Genomic DNA, 19,253 nt, shown 5'->3' with positions numbered 1-19,253 from the left:
AAATGGATAATTATGTACCTGCCATCCTCCTCCGTCAGTTGTATGAAGCAATTAAGAAATCATTACAGATTGATGTGGTTGAGGAAATACAGAAGATTTTTAACCAAGAACATCTGGTACACTAATGATATTTGAGGCTTTTGGAAATTGTCAATTCTTAGAAACTGGACTTTAATGTTCTATTTTGTCATCCTGTCCCCCCAAAATCATGTTGTTTAAATGGGGAACATGGCAGTTGATGAAACTCTTAACAATTTGTTACAGCTTGCTTTTAAACAATCATTTTTTGTGGAACTGGTTGACATAACTAGATTCACAAAATGTAGAAAAATACAGTGTGCTGTTTATAATATTAACCAGGTATAATATTTTACATTTTAGTAAAGACTCCTTAATGCTTCAGAAATAATATTTTTAAAACATTTTGGAACACTTAAATGTTGGAACAAATCTTATGTTCATTAAAAACCAAGTTGTAGGATGGTCATAGCAGCTTTAATTAACAATTTTCATCTTTTTTTTACACAAACTGCCATCAGTATTATCATTCACCATTCAAACAGAAAGCTGCCCAAAGATAAAGCCAATCCTTTTATGCCTCAGTCTAACAAGATACAAAGTAATTTTAGTATCAGATAGAGGCTTTGAACTAAAAATGGAACAACTTTTCCATTGATCTGGTTTGTTTCTGTTCTATTTTCATCTGACATTTCACTATCTGAGATTCCAGTGGAAATCAGCACAAAGTGTCGCACAGACAACTTCCTCAGCATATCTTATATTTAGTATCTCTGAACTGTCACGGAGAATTGTTTTTTTGTGGTTTGAAATGGAACTTATTTTTAAACTGAACTCTACAAGTCAAAGATTTAATCGAGCTACGTTATTTAAATAGACACGAGATGTCAGATGGCCACAAAGCCCATCAGTGTTGTAAAGGACTGCTCCAACTGTGCACATAGAGCTAATTTAATGATTAGAATGGGCACCCCAGAGCGCAACACCCACACCGACATAACGTGGTTCTCTCTGGCCTTGTCATTTCATAAAAATGTGTCCAAAATTAAAGCACTTTTAATCCTTTAACACACAACTTATACACCAGGTTTAATCCATATTGGCTCCAAACTATTTGAGTTAAACAATTGTGACCTTTCTCTGGGTCCCATAGCCTCTGACCTTTAGTTTGATCATGCAGCATTACCCAAAGTCAGAGGTTATGTGACCAAAACTTATTATATGATTCCATATTAATGTTTCACAGTAACCAAAACTGTATGTTTGGCCAGTTCCTCCAAGCAGTTATTCCAAATGAGTTTGATATTACAAGATTGCCCAAGGTCAGAGGTCATGTAATGATATAGTTGATATATGGGTCCATATTAGAGTTTCATAGCAACCATATCAACTGTATAGGTGTATCTGTATCCATTTCTTCCAAATAGTCATTTCAGATGAGTTTGAGCTTACAAGGTCACCCAAGGTCAGAGGTCATGTAAACAAAAGAAAGTTCATGTATAATTTCATATTATTGTTTTCATAGTTGCATCTTTAACCATTTCATCAAAATAGTCATTTGATCTGAGTCTAACCTTTCAAGGTTGCCCAGAAAGTTACATTATTCCATGTTAGTCTCTCACGGTAAACATAACTGTATCTTTAACCAAAAACGCAAACTAGTTCTTCCAAATGAATTTGACCTTTCAAGTTGACTTAAGGTCAGAGGTCATTTAGCTAAGAGAAGGTTGATTGATGACTTCATATTACTGTTTAATTTGTAACCACATCTGTATTTTTAACCAAATTGCTCACAGAAGCTATTCCCAAATGAGTTTGACCTTTCAGGGTTACCCAAGGTCAATGGATGTGTGCTTAGTAGAAGGTGCTAACTGATTTTATATCAGTATTTCATAGTAACCATACATGTAACTTCAACCAGTTCCTAAATCAGCCGCAAGTGGCCTGGAAAGGTAACGGTGGAGGGCACGGTGGATTAGTTGATAGCAATGTGTTCTCACAGCAAGAGGGTTGTGGGATCACTTCCTGCAGGATCCTTTCTGTGTGGAGTTTGCATGTTCTCCCCATGTCTTTGTGGGTTTCCTCCGTGCACTGCGGTTTCCTCCCTCTATCAAAAACACACTTATTTAGGGTTTGCTCCTTTCTCTGCCCCTGACCAAGGTAGCGTCTACATCTGGAATTGGTTGCCGGACTGTGGTTGCTCACTGCTCCTAGTGGTTGGATTGCATCTAACTGTATTTAGGATGGGTTAAATGCAGAGGACAAATTTCGCTGTAGGCATTCATTTGTGTGCAATGACAAAAAATGTCCTTCTTCTTCAAGATCAAAGTTCCGATGAATGACATAAAACAATACAGGACTTCGTATTAGTGCTTAATAAAATCCATAGGTGCATGCAGTGGTGGTGGGCAAGTGATTAGGGTGCTTATTTCCAGAGTGAAGTTTCCTGGTGCTTGGCCACCCCTGCCTAGTCGCCATGTAATGTGGCTGGATGTGCATCGGCGTCAGCATCCGGCGAAAAACACAGATCCACCTCAGATTTACTGAAGAAGCCGAAGGGACTTAATAAAAACCATAGGTGCATCTTTATCCAGTTCCTCAAAATAGCCTTTTTAAATGTCCCTATGTAGTACTGGGACAAAAGTTTGATCTTGTTGCGTGATCTTGACTTTTCATGGATTTTTCTCGAAACCAGACTCCAACGTCCTTGGTTGACCAGCAACATTCCAACAAGTTTGGCCTACATCAGATCAACACTCTGAGTTATTTTGTTCACACCTGCAAGAACGTACGGTCACACAAGAATGAAGGGGGGGGGGGGGTGCCCTTGCATGTGTGACCACTATGAGTATAATAAACTGCTTGTATTGTAGAAGTCAACTAATCAACACACTCATGAGGTACTTGGCTGTGGCAGACAGAATCATCAAAGCTCAAAGCTGTAGTTATATGTGAAGACTTCTGTGTGCAACTGACACGATGACCGAAACTTAGATGGATAATTACTTGACACTACAGATCGATGGAGTATTTACATTGCAGAAACATTATTATTTGTGATACATAGTTAAGGTGCGGGATTCCTTTCAGGACTTAAAAAAAATTAAACTTTATTCCAACTTCGAATTCATCACAATTTTCCTAAAAAAACAAAAAAAAAAAACAAAAAGCAAGCATCACTAAACTTTATCATCTTTACCAGGTCAGTAAAGTAGGTCAGGCACTCAAAAGAGGACAACATGGTTAATTTGGTGTGCCTCTATTTTACGTGTTCTTGAATTCATTAGTACTGGATGCTGCATTTTGCTGGTCATGGTTTGTTGTAGCTCTGCTGTGATCACTTAGCTGATGCAGCGCATACAGCTGTAAATTACGTAATACTCTCTTCAGCTTACAATAAATCATAAGTATGACACAGTGGGAGAAGTTTTGAGCATGGGGTGTAAAGTGGTGGGGGGCATCTTGCCAATGCTCTTGCTGACCTTTGTTCACTCCCTGATCTTTGCATCATTCTCCTCCCCGATTGAGTCGTCTCCTAACCATGTGTGCAGCTGTCTCCTGGCAAGTGTTTCTGTGTGTGCATGGACAATGAACACAGAGCTCACTTTTCACATGACAGTTTTTTAAATCTGGAGTAGTTCACGGGATAGATTGTTAACTGCACTGTAAATGTTATTTTACACATTAATATAGCAGCCAGCAACTATATTCTACATAACTATTAATGGTCATGAACCTTATCTTCTGTTTACATTCCGGGGCAGGCTGCACGTGCATGTTTAGTGTATGAGATTTTCATGTGTGCACGTTTACTGCATGTGGATCCTGCCCTGTGAAACCGTTCCCCCCAAACATAAAAAGACTATAGCAATCACTACTCACCATATAGCTGTTGAATAGTTTTCAAGATGTGGACAACAGCATTCCAGAAATGTGTTCAGATGTCGCATTTCAAGAGTAAAAATTACTCTGACCAAGAACATAGCTGAACTACAATCCATGTACATCTGGTTTTTACAAGGTGGGGAGGGCCATTAAATCTGTTGAAACTCTCCAACTGCTGTTCCTTCTGTTTGATACTGAGGAGTGAGGTTTGGGGAGGAGTGGCTGAGGATGGAAACTTTGTTTTGATTCTGTAAATAGAGCTAGTGCAATATCAATTGGCAGAAAAAATAGGGCACCATTAAATCTCATGAATTAAGAGTAACGACTTTTTTAAAAATTACCAGATTTGGAGTGACTACTATTTGCCCTTGACATTGTCGTGTTGACACAGCATATTTAGTTGTTGAATATAGAATACCGATGGGGAAATAACCATCCAGTCAAACAATTAACAATGGAGTCTCACAAGGAAGCATTTTAGGCTTGGTTTTATTTGATCTGTTCAAATGATATATCTACATCCGTTTCTTGTAAGCACATCATGCTGAGGATACTATGCATTTAGTCGGCCATGGGGATCTGTTACTGTATCTTCTATTCTCAGTGATCACTTATCAAACTGCTATTATTGGTGAACAAATAATAGACTGTCCATTCATATGCATAAAATGGAAGTTATTGTATTGTTTTCAAAATCTAAAAGGCATGTAACTCGAAATTTTCATACTGAATGCCAAGGTCATTACTGATAAAGTAAAATACTTTGGGCTAATAATTGACCAAATGTTATCTGGTGACATCATTAGAAATTATACACCTAGGAAAGGCATTTCTTGTCTAAAATTGATGTATTGGTATTGTAAATGTCTAACTGTAAATTCTAGTACATTTTTGTACTCAGTTTTAGCACAATGCCATTTTGATTATCCAGTAAACTCCTGGTACTATGGTCTTAGTAAAAAGTGTAAACTTAAACTACAAGTTGCTTAGAAGAACAAATTTGGGAGGTTTATTCTGAACCTGGAACAATGGACCCATGTTGGATCAACAGAACTAGATACTTCTTCAAATTGTTTTTGAAATGATTTTTTTATGTATCTAACTAAGTAAACATACATATGACTGCTAGTTATATGTATAGTGTAATATTTATAATCATCATGCACCTACTTATTTGTGTGAAGAAATTACCAGATATAGGGATGTACACCAATACACTGACTTGCCTCAGAACAGAATTTTATCTTGCTTAGAGTATGGGGTCTAGCTCAGAATAATTTTAGTTATCATGGTGGTAAAATCTGTCATGATATCCCCAGACAGTAAATATCTTACAAATAAATACTATGGTTTTAAACAGGATGTCAAGCAATATCATAAGAATATAAACTTGTTGTCCGATCAAAATGATCATGTGTATTATTAATGTAATGTTTATTTTACACCCAGTTATTGGTATTACTTTGATATTACTGTGATATTTTTAAAAGTATGTATTATTATGTATTTTATTTTTATAAAATGAACATCAACTTTTAGTCTGTCCACGTAATCACAATACATATGCCTTCTTGTCACTTTCAAATGGACCATACTGGAAACATGTTTCTGTACTTTCATGTGTTGTCTATGATTTGAGATATTTGCATTGTATACTAATTTATATGTCTATTTATTATGATGCTGATGCCATCTTGAATTTAAATAAATCAAATTAAGACTGGTCATTTTAAAGGAAACCGTAACCACGTTTAGCCTACAGAGCTATGCTAACTGCAGTTCATATTAACAGATAACATAATTAGTAGAATTAGCATCATCCACAGTTAGGCTCAAAGATGATTAACATGTCTACATTTGGGAACTACAGTTACTGTTTTCTTTAACAAACAACTATTTCTGGCCTACATAGGATTGTTGACATGGTTTGACTATTGACTAGCTGTGTTAAAGAAACTGCTGAAGACTCTTGACACCAATGATATATTCATTGAGCTTCATTCGCAGTTAGCATCAGCTATTTGTAGCATCATGTTATATATTCTATAGCATCATATTGTGTGCCACGTTTAACTAATGACATCTTGTTGTGACCAGCTGTTGTTGCGAACCATTGATAACACTTCATGTACCACGGCTATTGAGGCTTTTCAGGTTTCAAATCCCGCAAAACTTCGGAGAGGTCGCTGTGCTGCAAGATCTCAGTAACACTGAGAACTGCATTGAGATGCTCTGATCACGCTTTACTTTAACGGCTGCACACGGACAACACAATTAACATCGCAACATAAAACTATTTTTATATTGTGCCTAAAACTCTTTAGAATATATTCTCTGGGTTTTTCGATGTTGTTATTGTATTTGTTTTATGTAAACATGCGAGAATCACAGGCTGTCTCTCCGTTATTTTCAGTGGGAGCTGCTGTGAGCTACGCTCGCTTCCTGATCATGTCGTTCTGGGGGAAAGTGAAGTTTGCTCTTTAACGTCTTGATTATTGTTCTTTACAACACTGTTTGTCCTCTTTGTTCCAGAATAATATACATAATATGTCTGAAATTCGGTTTGCGCTTATTAAATTCCACACGTAGCAGACACGGATTTTTTGTTATAATTGTTTTAGCAAGTTTTCAGGGTATCATGCAGCAGTCTCTTCTAAACGTGAAGAAAAGCATAAAAAAAAACACATTTTTGTAGTATAATATTCATTTACAATTGTCATCGTGTGGATTCCCTATGTTGTTTTGACTGCAGCGACTCTCTGTCGCGCAAGGGATTATGGAATACGTGAAAACCCCGAATAGTGAAGAGCAGACGATGCTAATTCTTAATGTCAGCCACAGTCTGCGTCAAGTGCAGTTGCTGTCCTTGCATATGCTAATCACAGTTAGCATTATATTTAAGGAAGTCTATAACTAGTCAAACATGTATAAACACTGGAATTCTGGGAATTAACTTTCATTAATTAAATATCCTTTAAAGCAAATTATGCACTGTTACACTATCACAGATTCAGAAAACATTTTAAAAACAGAAATTAGATTATTCAAAGGCATCAGTGACTCCTCTATTATATATATATATATATATATATATATATATATATAGTAAAAGTAAGTCCCTTCGGCTGCTCCCTTGTTTGCACTCGGGGTCGCCACAGCAAATCCAAGGTGGATCTGCATGTTGATTTGGCACAGGTTTTACGCCGGATGCCCTTCCTGACGCAACTCCACATTACATGGAGAAATGTGGCAGGGGTGGGATTTGAACCCAGAACCTTCCCAACCGAAACCAAGCGCATTAACCACTTGGCCACCACCCCTGCTATCTATATATATATATATATATATATATATATATATATATATATATATATATATATATATATATATATATATATATATATATAATTCACGCAAAACATAGTTTCGCATAACTTCTCAGCCTTGTGAATTACCTTTCACAGAGCCTGTGTATTTTTTTTTTATACCATTTATTTTCCCATTAAACCTTCATCATTAGCTTGCTAAAAACTGCCTCAGGTATTTTCTCGCCACAAAGCCAGTATGAGATTCAGCGTGTTTATTAGTCTGAGGCAAAGTTGATAATGTCTCTGGCGACAACATCTGCTGGTGATATGAGAGAGTTGTTGGTTCGGCCCACCGAGGAAGAATTGGCTCTGCGGCCACCTCTGCTTTTCTCTCTTTTGCTCCTTCTCCTTCTAACACGTGAACTGCAAAAGCAACCACAACCTTTGTGTTTACACTTGTTAATAATGGTTTTGTCTCTGTCTATTTTTAGCTGCTGCTCCAAAGTTAAAACGGATGAGGAATCCATCAATAGTGGATGAGGGAAGCAGGTTCACAGTTAAGTGTGAGGCCACGGGGAACCCTGCCCCCACCTACAGATGGTTCAAAGATGGCACTGAGCTTAAGAAAAGCAAAGTCATCAAAATAAAGACCAACCAGTGAGTACAATGTACCCGTGTACAGCCATTCAAACACGCACTGAGGCACTGTGATGAATTATAAATAAACAGCGCTAATGCACCGTTTCAAAAAATGCTGTTAAGTCATTTGAAGGTCAATATCAGTGCACAGAAAAAAGCAGAATTTTTATTTTATAGTTAATACTGTGTTATGTTATGAATAATAATAAAAAAAAACACCCAACAAAGGCGGCAGAAGCAAATTTCACCTTGGGGTGAAGGGGGTGAAATGGTGCATTACAAAAAGTTGTTTTGGTGCTTAGTGTAGTTTAATAATTTCTTAATGTTGACATTATCCACTGCGTAAGCATTTGCTTGAGATTATTATTTGAAACAAGAAGCATCCAAAATCAGAATTTTTTTGTTAAATGTTTGATTGATTTATGGACTTTGTATATTATTAAAATGTACACTATTTGCTATTGCTTGGTTGGTTAGTGATATGTATTCAAATTATAGTCTGAAAATAAAAATTACAGTGGCAAAATGGTCTTTCCCATCCCCCATAGTTAAACCTGTCAGGGCTGTTAGGTGTATTATAAAAATAGCCTGAAGTCTGAATGCAGTAATGATGTAGTTACTGCTAGTAATGAAAGCAACATGGAAGAATCATTCTATAGATCCACCAAGGTGGAAAGGAGCTGCATTAATTATGGCTACCGTGGCAGCTGTGTAGGAAAATAAATCCAAAAATGGATTTATGTTTCTGCCCTACTGACACGGGTTAAAAATGAATAAATCTGCATGAGAAAACAAAAATTCTAGTTTGACTTCTCATTTGCCGTTGGTACAGCTGCCGGTTACTGCAAGTAGTCAAGCAAAGTAGTCAAGCAAACCCCTATGCACAAAGAAAAGAAAATTAGTAGTAAATATAATAATTGATGTCAGGATATATTGATCCATGGAAATATAGACCTGGAATGGACATGCGTGCCTCAATCTATTAGCGTCGCTCAGGACAGGAAGGCGCCGTTACTAAGGGTGGGGATGTGCCGATCATCAATATAAACGGACCGCTTTTTTTGCACTAGCGTCGCTATTTCTTAACGGATTTTAATAAATGTAGGCTTGTTTTAAAGCCATCTGAAAGCTCTTTCCAATGAACCTATGCATGTGTGGGTGAAAAAAAAAACTTTTATGTAAAATGCAGAAATTTGGGGAAATTATGACAAACTGTGCTGCTTTTCTCTCTATTGTCGCTATTTGTTAACAGATTTTAATAAAAGTAGGCTTGTTTTAAAGCCCTTTAATTGATCTTTCTAATGAACCTATACATGTCTGGGTAGAACAAAACTGTTTTATGTAAAGTGTGGAAATTTGGGGAAAAATATGCCATTCTGTTCATTTACTATGATGTTTTTTTTTTCTTGTCATCATAATTCTGGATGGATTTTTATAAATGAAGCCTTGTAAGTTGTATTCATGCTGATTAAAAGCTCTAATGAACCCATACATGCCTGGATAAAAAATTCTTATGTATTAAAATATAAATCTGAAGTATGTCTTGCCATTGTGCTCATTTACCTTGCTGCTTTTTCCACTGTAATATTATTGCTAGTCTTTTAATGACAACAACATATATATGATTTTTACTAACATTTTATTACAAGTAGATATAAAGCCATTCAGAATTTATGACTTTTGACCCTCAGTCAGGGTAAAAAGTACCTCCTCCATCCCCCCCAATCACACTGTTAAAATTTAAATGCCACCTGTGACCACCATGTACATATCATATTAAACAACACTGCAAGTATATATATATATTTAAACATTTTTGTTTCCATATTTGTATGCATGTGAACGCAGCTTAATGAAAAGAACTTATGGCGTTGAGTTATAGTCTGAGTATATTGATATTAAATTGCGACATAATGACTTTAAAATAGACATTTGTTTTACATAATTACATTAAGGCTATTGTACAGTTCATTTTAGTACTGGAGAATTTGTTTTTGTGGTTCGTGCAGTTGATGGTGAAGCACTGGCTGCCTTTTTTCCCCTCATTTCGCTTCTGTTTAACTGGCTCAAGGCACTCTCTCCACCCTTAGTAATGGCCGCCGTGCGGCACGCCGCTAGTCACGTGATGTCCATTCCAGTCTCTATTTCCATGTATTGATCTACATCTATACCTGTATTTATATCTATATCTGTCTGTATATTTATATCCATTGTCAATCTGTAGATATATACATAGATAGATAATTGAATAAACAATGAATAAAATCATTTTACATCGGCCTGTGACCTCCAACACTCACTGGCTTGGTTCGCAGCCGAGTGTGAAACAGCTGGGATGAGGATCAGCACCTCTAAATCTGAGGCCATGGTTCTCAGCAGCAAACCGATGGATTGCCTACTCCGGGTAGGGAATACGGTCTTGCGCCAAGTGAAGGAGTTCAAGTACCTCAGGGTCTTGCTCACGAGTGAGGGGACGATGGAGTGTGAGATTGGTTGGAGAATCGGCGCAGCAGGGGTGGTATTGCATTCGCTCTACCGTACTGTTGTGACGAAAAGGGAGCTGAGCCAAAAAGCAAAGCTCTCGATCTACTGGTCAATCTTCCTTCCTACTCTCACCTATGGCCATGAGGGTTGGGTCATGACCGAAAGGACGAGTTCGCAGGTACAAGTGGGCTTCCTCAGGAGGGTGGCTGGTGTCTCCCTTAGAGATAGGGAGAGAAGTTCGGTCATCCATGGGGAGCTTGGAGTAGAGCCACTGCTCCTTCGCATTGAAAGAAGCCATTTGAGGTGGTTCAGGCATCTGGTAACGAGGCCCCATGAGTGCCTCTCTCGGGAGGTGTTCCAGGCACGTCCACCTGGGAGGAGACCCCGGGGACGACCCAGGACTAGGTGGAGAGATTATATCTCCACACCGGCCTGGGAACACCTCAGGATCCCCCAGTCAGAGGTGGTCAATGTGGCACAGGAAAGGGAAGTCTGGGGTCCCCTGCTAGAGCTGTTGCCCCTGCGACCTGATCTCGGATAAGCGGTTGAAGATGAGTGATGAGTAAAATCATTTCACTTATATTTGAACATAAATATGCAGAGCTAAGTACAAATTTAAAGACAGAAAGTAAGTGTTGTTTGTCATCTGATGAGCTTTATGTGTGAAACTCGAGTTAAAGTTGTTTGTTTCTGTCTTCCATGTGGCTGTGTTCTACTCGTGTTTTCCTGCTGTCCTGATTCCCCTGACTCAGCTGTGTGAGTGTTGTCTCCCACAGGAAACACTCCAGAGTCCAGATCAGCAAAGCAAAACTGGAGGATTCTGGGAATTACACGTGTGTGGTGGAGAACCCGCTGGGAAAGGACAACTCCACTGGCACTGTTAACGTCCAAAGCGGTGAGTGCTAAGCAACAAGCGCCGCAAATGTACTGGTGTTGCTGTTGCCGTGTTTGTTCTGTTGCCAATTGAGAGATCCCGGAGCCATTGCAAAACAGGCATGTAACACTGGTAACACGCATGAAGAACAACTGTCCGCACATGTGGTTGTTGCTCATCTATCAACAGAGCAAAAGAATCCATTTCCAAGTGTTGAATGCGTATTGCAGCCTGGTGGTTGAGGGAAATCCCACAAAGACATCACCAGCAGGCAAACAACAGAAAAGACTAAAACGTAACCCAGATCTTCTGCATGTGTGAATTTAGCGGGGTTGTTCCATAGTGATGTGTGCATTGCAAAAAGTTTAGCAAAGTTCCTGTAAGAGATGAAAGACTTTTGTTAACAGCTGCTTCCACCTGGTGAGGTGGTGAATTTGTTCGGAGTCATGTGGGTGATCGGCTGCTGAGGGTAGTTTGTTCTCTTCATAGAGGGAGCCAAATATGAGCGTCTCCCAGTGCAGTTCATGTAGCCTTGCTTTTTTCCTCCTCTTCAAGACAGGACTTGATGTTATCTGGTGTCGGACTGCCAAAGAACTATATGACAGGTTGTCTGGCACATGAGCCAGAAACTGCTTGATGTGCTTGAGGAGATGTGGCTTGCTGCCGGCACATTGAGTTCACCTGGCTGCTCGATCTGAGCACTGCTGAATAATGTCTCAAGACTTTGATAGCTCACTGCACTGACAAGAAGCGGTGATGTTGTAGACAGGCAGTGCAGGTGGTGTTTATTTCTTTATTTTGAACTGTGTGTGCACGGCTACTTCTTTAGATTGATGCTCCCCAAGATGGACCATACGTGAAATGCACTGGTTTTTGCCTTCCACACTTTTCCAATGATTAAGGTTTTCTAGGAATTACAAGATATTTGGGTTTAGGGTGAAACATTACTTATGCTGGACTTTTTTGTGTCGAGATATGAGTATTTGTGGGCTATCTTGGAGAAAACATTAACCATGAGAGATGCTAATTGTGGATGACGTTCTCCGCAGTTGATGCTAACTATGGCTGACGTTAACTGTGATTGACCCTAACCACAAATGACAGTAACCATTTGCATCAACCATAGGGGGCCTTCTTGGACAAATCATGAACCACGGTTGATGGTAATTGTTTGTGATATTACCAACAGTTGACCCTGACTGTGGATGACATTACCCATTAGTATCAATCAAAGTTAGCATGACAACATATGCTAAGTTAGCATTTTCTTTAAAATGGTGTATCTGAAGTCAAACACATAATGTTGATGTCATAATATCCAGAAACTATTCATTACTGAATTTATGTGGTCATCTGGATTCATGTGTGGATTTGTGTTTTTCCTATGTAGTGTGATGGGTTTTAATCAGTTACTTAAAAGAGTTTCTTCAAAGTTATCACAAAACAAGCAGAATGATGAGGATTTTTAGAGTTTCTGGAGTTGATCTCGATCCATGTGTTGATCCGGTTCTGCATTTCTGTCACAGAGTGAGGTGGAAGATCCACTGATCAATTTTCTTGATCCTTTTGGGAATGATTCACATTATCAAGACAGAGAAGCAATTCATTTTTTGGTGTTTTTCAAGATCCAGGTGTCCATTCTGAATTATTTCTTTTGTTACTTACTTTTGTTTACATCTCTTGTTTGTGGTTTGTTCAATTCAATTTCAATTCAATTCCAATTTAGTTAATTTATACAACACCAAATCACAACAAGAAGTACACGAGTAAGGTCTAACCTTACCAATCCCTAGAGACGGTGGTAAGGAAAAACTCCCTGTTTGTGGTAGGCCAGGTAGGGATCAATTGAAGAATTACACAGGAGTCAAAATTAAAAGATGCTCTAATCATATTGAAAACTATACCACAGTATTTGTCTGATGACAAAGATTCCTAAAAGGTATAGTTTAGACTATCTGTGACTGAATGTTATGGAGTTATGGGGTAAAAACAGCAAGAACGGTGACAAAGGTCAGTTTCAGTTTGTACAGGATTTAAAGTTAAAGTTGCTCTAATTTTGGTAAAAAGTTATGCAAATTATTGGTTAATAGTGTTTTAAAAAGGAATAGTTTGCACCATGTGTCATGCTTAGTTGTCACATGACAGAGTAACATATGTCACATGTCATAGAATCCAATGGATGTCAATATTGTCTGACCTTTACTTTGGAGACCAAACATTCAACACAGTCAAAACTGTTCCATTTATTAACCCTATTAGCTCAACCACCAGTAAATCAGCAGGGGAGCAGAGAGAATACTAAGGTGATCGCTGGCAGCTAGCCTTGAGTTTCACTATTAAAGCCAGGATTTAGATGAAGTGAAGCTGAGACCTGTTCCATTGCTAATAACGGGATATGAAGCATCTCAAGTCTGGATTTGAAAGTCTCTGCAGAATCAGACTGTTTTATCTCCGTAGGGAGATCATTCCACAGAACAGGGGCACAATAAGAGAAGGCTCTGTGGCCTACAGACGTTTTATTCACCCAAAGGACACAAAGTAGTCCTGTGCCCTGAGAACGCAGAGCCCAGGCTGGTACGTAGGGTTTAATTAGGTCAGCTAAGTAGAGAGGTGCTAATCCATGAATAACATTATAGGTTAGTAACAGAAGCTTAAAATCCGACCTCACAGAGGCAGGAAACCAGTGAAGTGATGCTAAAATTTATGTAATGTGGTCGAACATTCTGCTTTTTGTCAAAACTCTGGCGGCATGTTTTTTGTCAGCTACTCAAAACCTAATATTATGATAATCATCAAACCTGGCAGTTGTAGACATTCCTAGTGTGCGTGACATGCTAAAAAAAAAAACTACTTACCAGTTCTGCATTATATGAAATGAAAGACAAGTATTCAAGTCAGATTCTTTATGCCGCTCTTTGTCTTCAATGGAACATTGTGCTAGCCTGTTACACAGAAATTCCTAAACAGGAAGTTTTGGTAATTATCCAAAAGTAAAAGTTTACTTGGATAAAATAAAAATTTGTGACCCCTGAATAATTTAAAAAGGAAACAAAATACTCTCATCTCAGTGTTTCCTGAGATCAGGGTAGTTTGTCCATTTAGTTGTTCTTTACATTACTATTGTAACATGTCACATGCTGACAAAGTGTTCTAGTATATGGAAATTTGTTTTGTAATGTATCTATGAAATTGTCCTTCAGGATGGATTTATGATTTAGTTGTGCAATTTTCTGTAGGCAGAGGTGTCAAATCCGGCTTCAGAAGGTAAAAATCCTCCCATGTGTTGCTTCTGCCTGTGCACCTAAAACAGGTGATCCCAATAATGAGCTCATCCACCTGCCTGAAGAGCTGAACTAATTACAATCAGCTGGTTTATTGGGAAGACACATCTGTCTGTAGGTCTGTTGATGAACACAGATCTAAATGGTGAAATATGTGCTTATTGTGGGATGATCTTCCTGCAGCTTCTGTGTTGTAAAGGGGCTCTTGCACCTTGCCAAATTTGGCACCATAATGTGTTGCAACTCAAACAAATCTGCTTATTGCCCCAAGCAGTGGGGCAATAAGCATGTTGCGTTCTTTGGAGCAGGTACCCCGCTTGGCAGAACTCAAGAAAAGTTGTTTGTTTTTTTTCCCCCTGGAGCTCTGTTAACTCCTAGCCACTTTGAGCCCACCTACACTCAGCTCAGGATGGCCCTGGGCAGGGTTTGCACAACTGGATATAACTCTGTCCTCAACTCTTGGTACCTCGGGATACGTCTTTCCATGCTCGACTTGAAAATTGGAAGCTGAGATGTATCAAACTTGCACTTGGCCATCTTAAGCTAAGTGCAAGGTGGCTAAGGCTTCTGGAAGTCCTGCTGAGCTCTCACAGAATTTCAAAATGTACACAATTGGCATGAGTTTAATGAACCTTTCCTGACTTGTGCTGATCTATGCTGAGCAACGTGCCGAGGCAGGCACGGGCACTGTACAGGGAGGGTTCAGTGCAGACCTCACCCAATGTGAGAGTTGCTTAAGATGGAGGTCTACCAATACTTTCAGTGTTATTAATACCAATGCAGTATTCTTAATCCTTGGAAGACATCTGTACTTGCTTAGTGCTGTTTTAATATTATTCAATCTGTTAGTGAACCTTGGGGCTAGTGGCCAGCGGTCACCTTATTATTTATTTTGCTTTCCTGTTGCTTAATGCTGACGAATTTACTTAAGTGTAGTTTTTCTGGCCGACTTCTGTAACAGACGTGGAACAGACTCTGCTGAAGGAACAGATCCACTGAGGGGCTCGATGGCCTAAGCAGTGGGTCACCCCTTTGAATCTGGTCTGCTTGAGATTTCTTCCTCAAATCATCAGAGGGAGTTTTTCCTTACCACTGTTGCCTGTGTGCTTGCTCTAGGGGTTGGTAAGGTTCGACCTTACCTGTGTGAAGCACATTGGTGCAGCTTTGTTGAGACTTGGAGCTATATTAACTAAATAAATTGAAATTTAATTCATGCACTTCCACTAATTTAGGATGAAGTTGCGAATTCAGATTGTGAGGTGCCAGGTGAGGCTTCTTTATACCTTTGAGAAGAGATGCCCTTATCTTCATTGTTGACTTTGACAGCAGAGTGATTTTGGTAAACAGATGACGGGACGGGGGTTTAGTCATCATTCAGCGTCCTTGTATTCACATTCCAGCATGATAATCACTCCTGCTTCTCACTTTACATTTGTCAAGGACATCTTTTTAAGTAATGTTGTTTGCAGTTAGCTCATCTTAAGATGAGTGGCATTATGAAAGTAACAGATCTTTTCTGAAAAACAAAGGGTCCCCTTTGTGTTCGGTAACAGAGATGCTTTCAGTGCTTTTTCGACCTTAACCAAAAACATGTTCTGAAAATAACATCTTTTGTGTTTAAATCAGATTGCTTTGTGCCTTATTATCTTGACATCCAGCAAAAAAACAAAATGTTTTTAGACTTACAACCCCAATTCCAATGAAGTTGGGACGTTGTGTAAAATGTAAATAAAAACAGAATACAATGATTTGCAAATCCTCTTCAGCCTATATTCAATTGAATACACCACAAAGACAAGATATTTAATGTTCAAACTGATAAACTTTATTGTTTTTGTGCAAATATTTGCTCATTTTGAAATGGATGCCTGCAACACGTTTCAAAAAAGTTGGGACAGTAGTATGTTTACCACTGTGTTACATCACCTTTCCTTCTAACAACACTCAATAAGCGTTTGGGAACCGAGGGCACTAATTGTTGAAGCTTTGTAGGTGGAATTCTTTCCCATTCTTGCTTGATGTACGACTTCAGTTGTTCAACAGTTCGGCTCCCTGTTGTCGTATTTTGCGCTTCATAATGCACCACACATTTTCAATGGGTGACAGGTCTGGACTGCAGGCAGGCCAGTCTAGTACCCACACTCTTTTACTACAAAGCCGCGCTGTTGTAACACGTGCAGAATGTGTCTTGGCATTGTCTTGCTGAAATCAGCAGGGACGTCTCTGAAAAAGATGTTGCTTGGATGGCAGCATGTGTTGCTCCAAAACCTGGATGCACCTTTCAGCATTGATGGTGCCATCACAGATGTGTAAGTTGTCCATGCCATGAGCACTAACACACCCCCATACCATCACAGATGCTGGCTTTGTGTGAGCAGTGGTCCACCCCTCTCGTCGGATTTTTATTGCGAATAAATGTCTGAACGATTTGGAGCTTTGCTGCATCAAATTTTTCCAGAAACTGTGAGAGACCTCCAGGTGGACACCATTCGGAAAATTCAGATGGCTTTCAGTGACAATTTTATGGGGATTACACAGATTAAGGAGTGCTCCAGCCGGTTTAAAGACCGCCCACAGCATCTGAGAGCGCGGCGCGCTCCGAGCGCCGATCGACAGGCTGACACCCCGCTCAAACAACCAGATCATTTCCAACGTGAAGGCTTTGTTGATCCGGGACATCGTCTAACTTTCACAAAAAAGGCAGAAGGCGTGGACATCAGCACTTTTTCGGCACATTGAGACAGACGTGCTGAGGAACTCCGCGCGTCGCGGCGGAGCCGCATGGTGCAAAGCAACGCTGTGATGAAGCCTCACAGGACATGTTGGGGCATGTCCAGCTCATGCACAATTTCTCGGATACTCACACGACTGAAAAGCAACCGGAAGCCGTCTGAGCCATCTGAAAGCCGTCCTGTGAGACCAACACGGAGGTGGTTTTTTGCCACACCATGAGCGGCACGGTGGCACAATCCTCCGCTTCTCTTTCCATGAAAAAAAACTCCTGTAACAGTAGAATGTGCCGAAAAAGTGCTGATGTCCACGCCTTCTGCCTTTTTGTGAAAGTTAGACGACGACCCGGATCAACAAAGCCTTCACGTTGGAAATGATCTGGTTGTTTGAGTGGGGTTTGAGCCTGTCGATCGGCGCTCGGAGCGCGCCGTGCTCTCAGACGCTGTGGGCGGTCTTTAAACCGGCTGGAGCACTCCGACCACTGCTCACTCAAAGCCTGCTCACAGGCGAATGACGCAACCGACAGGCGTGAAAAAACTCACACATGCGCACGAAGGTTCAAGCTTGGCTGATGCAATCACACGTGATTCAAATCCAAATGGTTTTTGCAAAAAATAAAAAGGTACGATACTTTTTGGACAGACCTCGTATTTTGACAGTGACAATTTTTGTAATTTAGACTCTGTACACCAACACAATGCAGTTGAAATGAAGCACTCAAGATGTGCTTGCAGTGGCATTTTAGCTTTATTCAACAATTAACAAAACTGCATTAACCATTTTGGAATTTTGACAGTTTGCATAAATAGTGCCCGCTCTGCCAGGGCCTATAAATAATTGGGTATAAGCATTTTTGAGATTACAAATTATAATTTTACACACACATTTTACACTGTTTTCTTTGAACAAGTCATGCAACTGATTCATGAATATTTCAAAGTTAGTGAATGACTTGGACTTCATACACTTCAAGCAGTATGAAACACAACCAGTGTGGTAGTGTATGGCAGATCTGCCTTGAAATCGGAAGTTCTCAAAAATCAAGTGACCATAATATTTAAGTTTGGAGTGGAATAGAGAAGGATCTTAACACAAGAAAACAGCTGAGGTCTAGGCTTGTACCTTCTGACAAACTGCAATACAAATTTCCCATCTTCTTTTTAGGGAAAATCCTGTATGATGCACAGACACATACTTCATTCTGCACAATTTCTCCCAATCACAGGTACAGAACTCTGCCGCTCTTTCATAGAGTCTTCATGGAGTCTTGGTGGCTTACATCATTAGTCTTTTTCTTCCACAATCACTTAGTTTGTGAGAAAGACCTACTTCAGACAGATTTACCATACAGTGCTATCCTATTTATATTTAATAATTGATGTAAATTAAGTCCAAGATATATTCATTGACTTTTAATTGATCATATAGCCACCCACACACCTACAGTGCATTCGGAAAGTATTTACAGTTCTTCACTTTTTCCACATCTTATGTTACAGCCTTATTCCAAAATGAATGAAATTCATAGTTTTTCTCAAAATTCTACACACAATACCCCAAAATGACAATGTGGAAAAATTTTGAGATTTTTGCACAATTTTGAAAAGTAATAAAACTAAGAAGTCACATGTACATAAGTATTCACAGCCTTTCACATGAAGCTCAAAATTGAGCTTCAAAACGTATGTACTGTATGTGTGATTTCTTAGTTTTTTTTTTTGTTGTTTTTTTTTTAAGTGAGAAGAATTTTTGGGGAAAAAAAATGAATTTACTCCAATTTGGAAAACGCTATGAAGACTGTCTGTAAAAGTGATGATTTGAGTTTTAAAAAATCATCCTCATGTTTAGTGTGTCAGTTACTGTCTATGCAAAAGGCCACAGTTCATTAATGATTCATGTGATATTTCTCTTAATCCCCTTCAATTAAAGCTGAAAGTCTCCACTACATCCACATCTTAATTGTTTCATTTGAACTCTATTGTGGTGGCATACGGAGGCAAAATTACAAAATTTATCATTGTCCAGCTATTTCTA

General features: G+C 39.1%; 1 protein-coding gene across 3 annotated transcripts in view; it reads left to right on the top strand.

The window, feature by feature from the left end:
• LOC117517431 (pro-neuregulin-2, membrane-bound isoform-like) overlaps positions 1-19,253 on the top strand; it is a 264,915-nt gene that overhangs the window by 143,524 nt on the left and 102,138 nt on the right. For all 3 annotated transcript variants that reach the window (XM_034178445.1, XM_034178444.1, XM_034178446.1), the window contains exons 2-3: positions 7,703-7,868; positions 11,111-11,229. In XM_034178445.1, coding sequence (XP_034034336.1) covers positions 7,703-7,868; positions 11,111-11,229 — 285 coding nt within the window. The remainder of the gene's footprint in view (positions 1-7,702; positions 7,869-11,110; positions 11,230-19,253) is intronic.

This window comes from Thalassophryne amazonica, chromosome 9 (genome assembly GCF_902500255.1).
Source record: "Thalassophryne amazonica chromosome 9, fThaAma1.1, whole genome shotgun sequence".
Classification (NCBI taxonomy): Eukaryota; Metazoa; Chordata; class Actinopteri; order Batrachoidiformes; family Batrachoididae; genus Thalassophryne; species Thalassophryne amazonica.
Note: the sequence above shows the minus strand (reverse complement) of the source record. Positions and strands in the feature narration are given on the sequence as shown.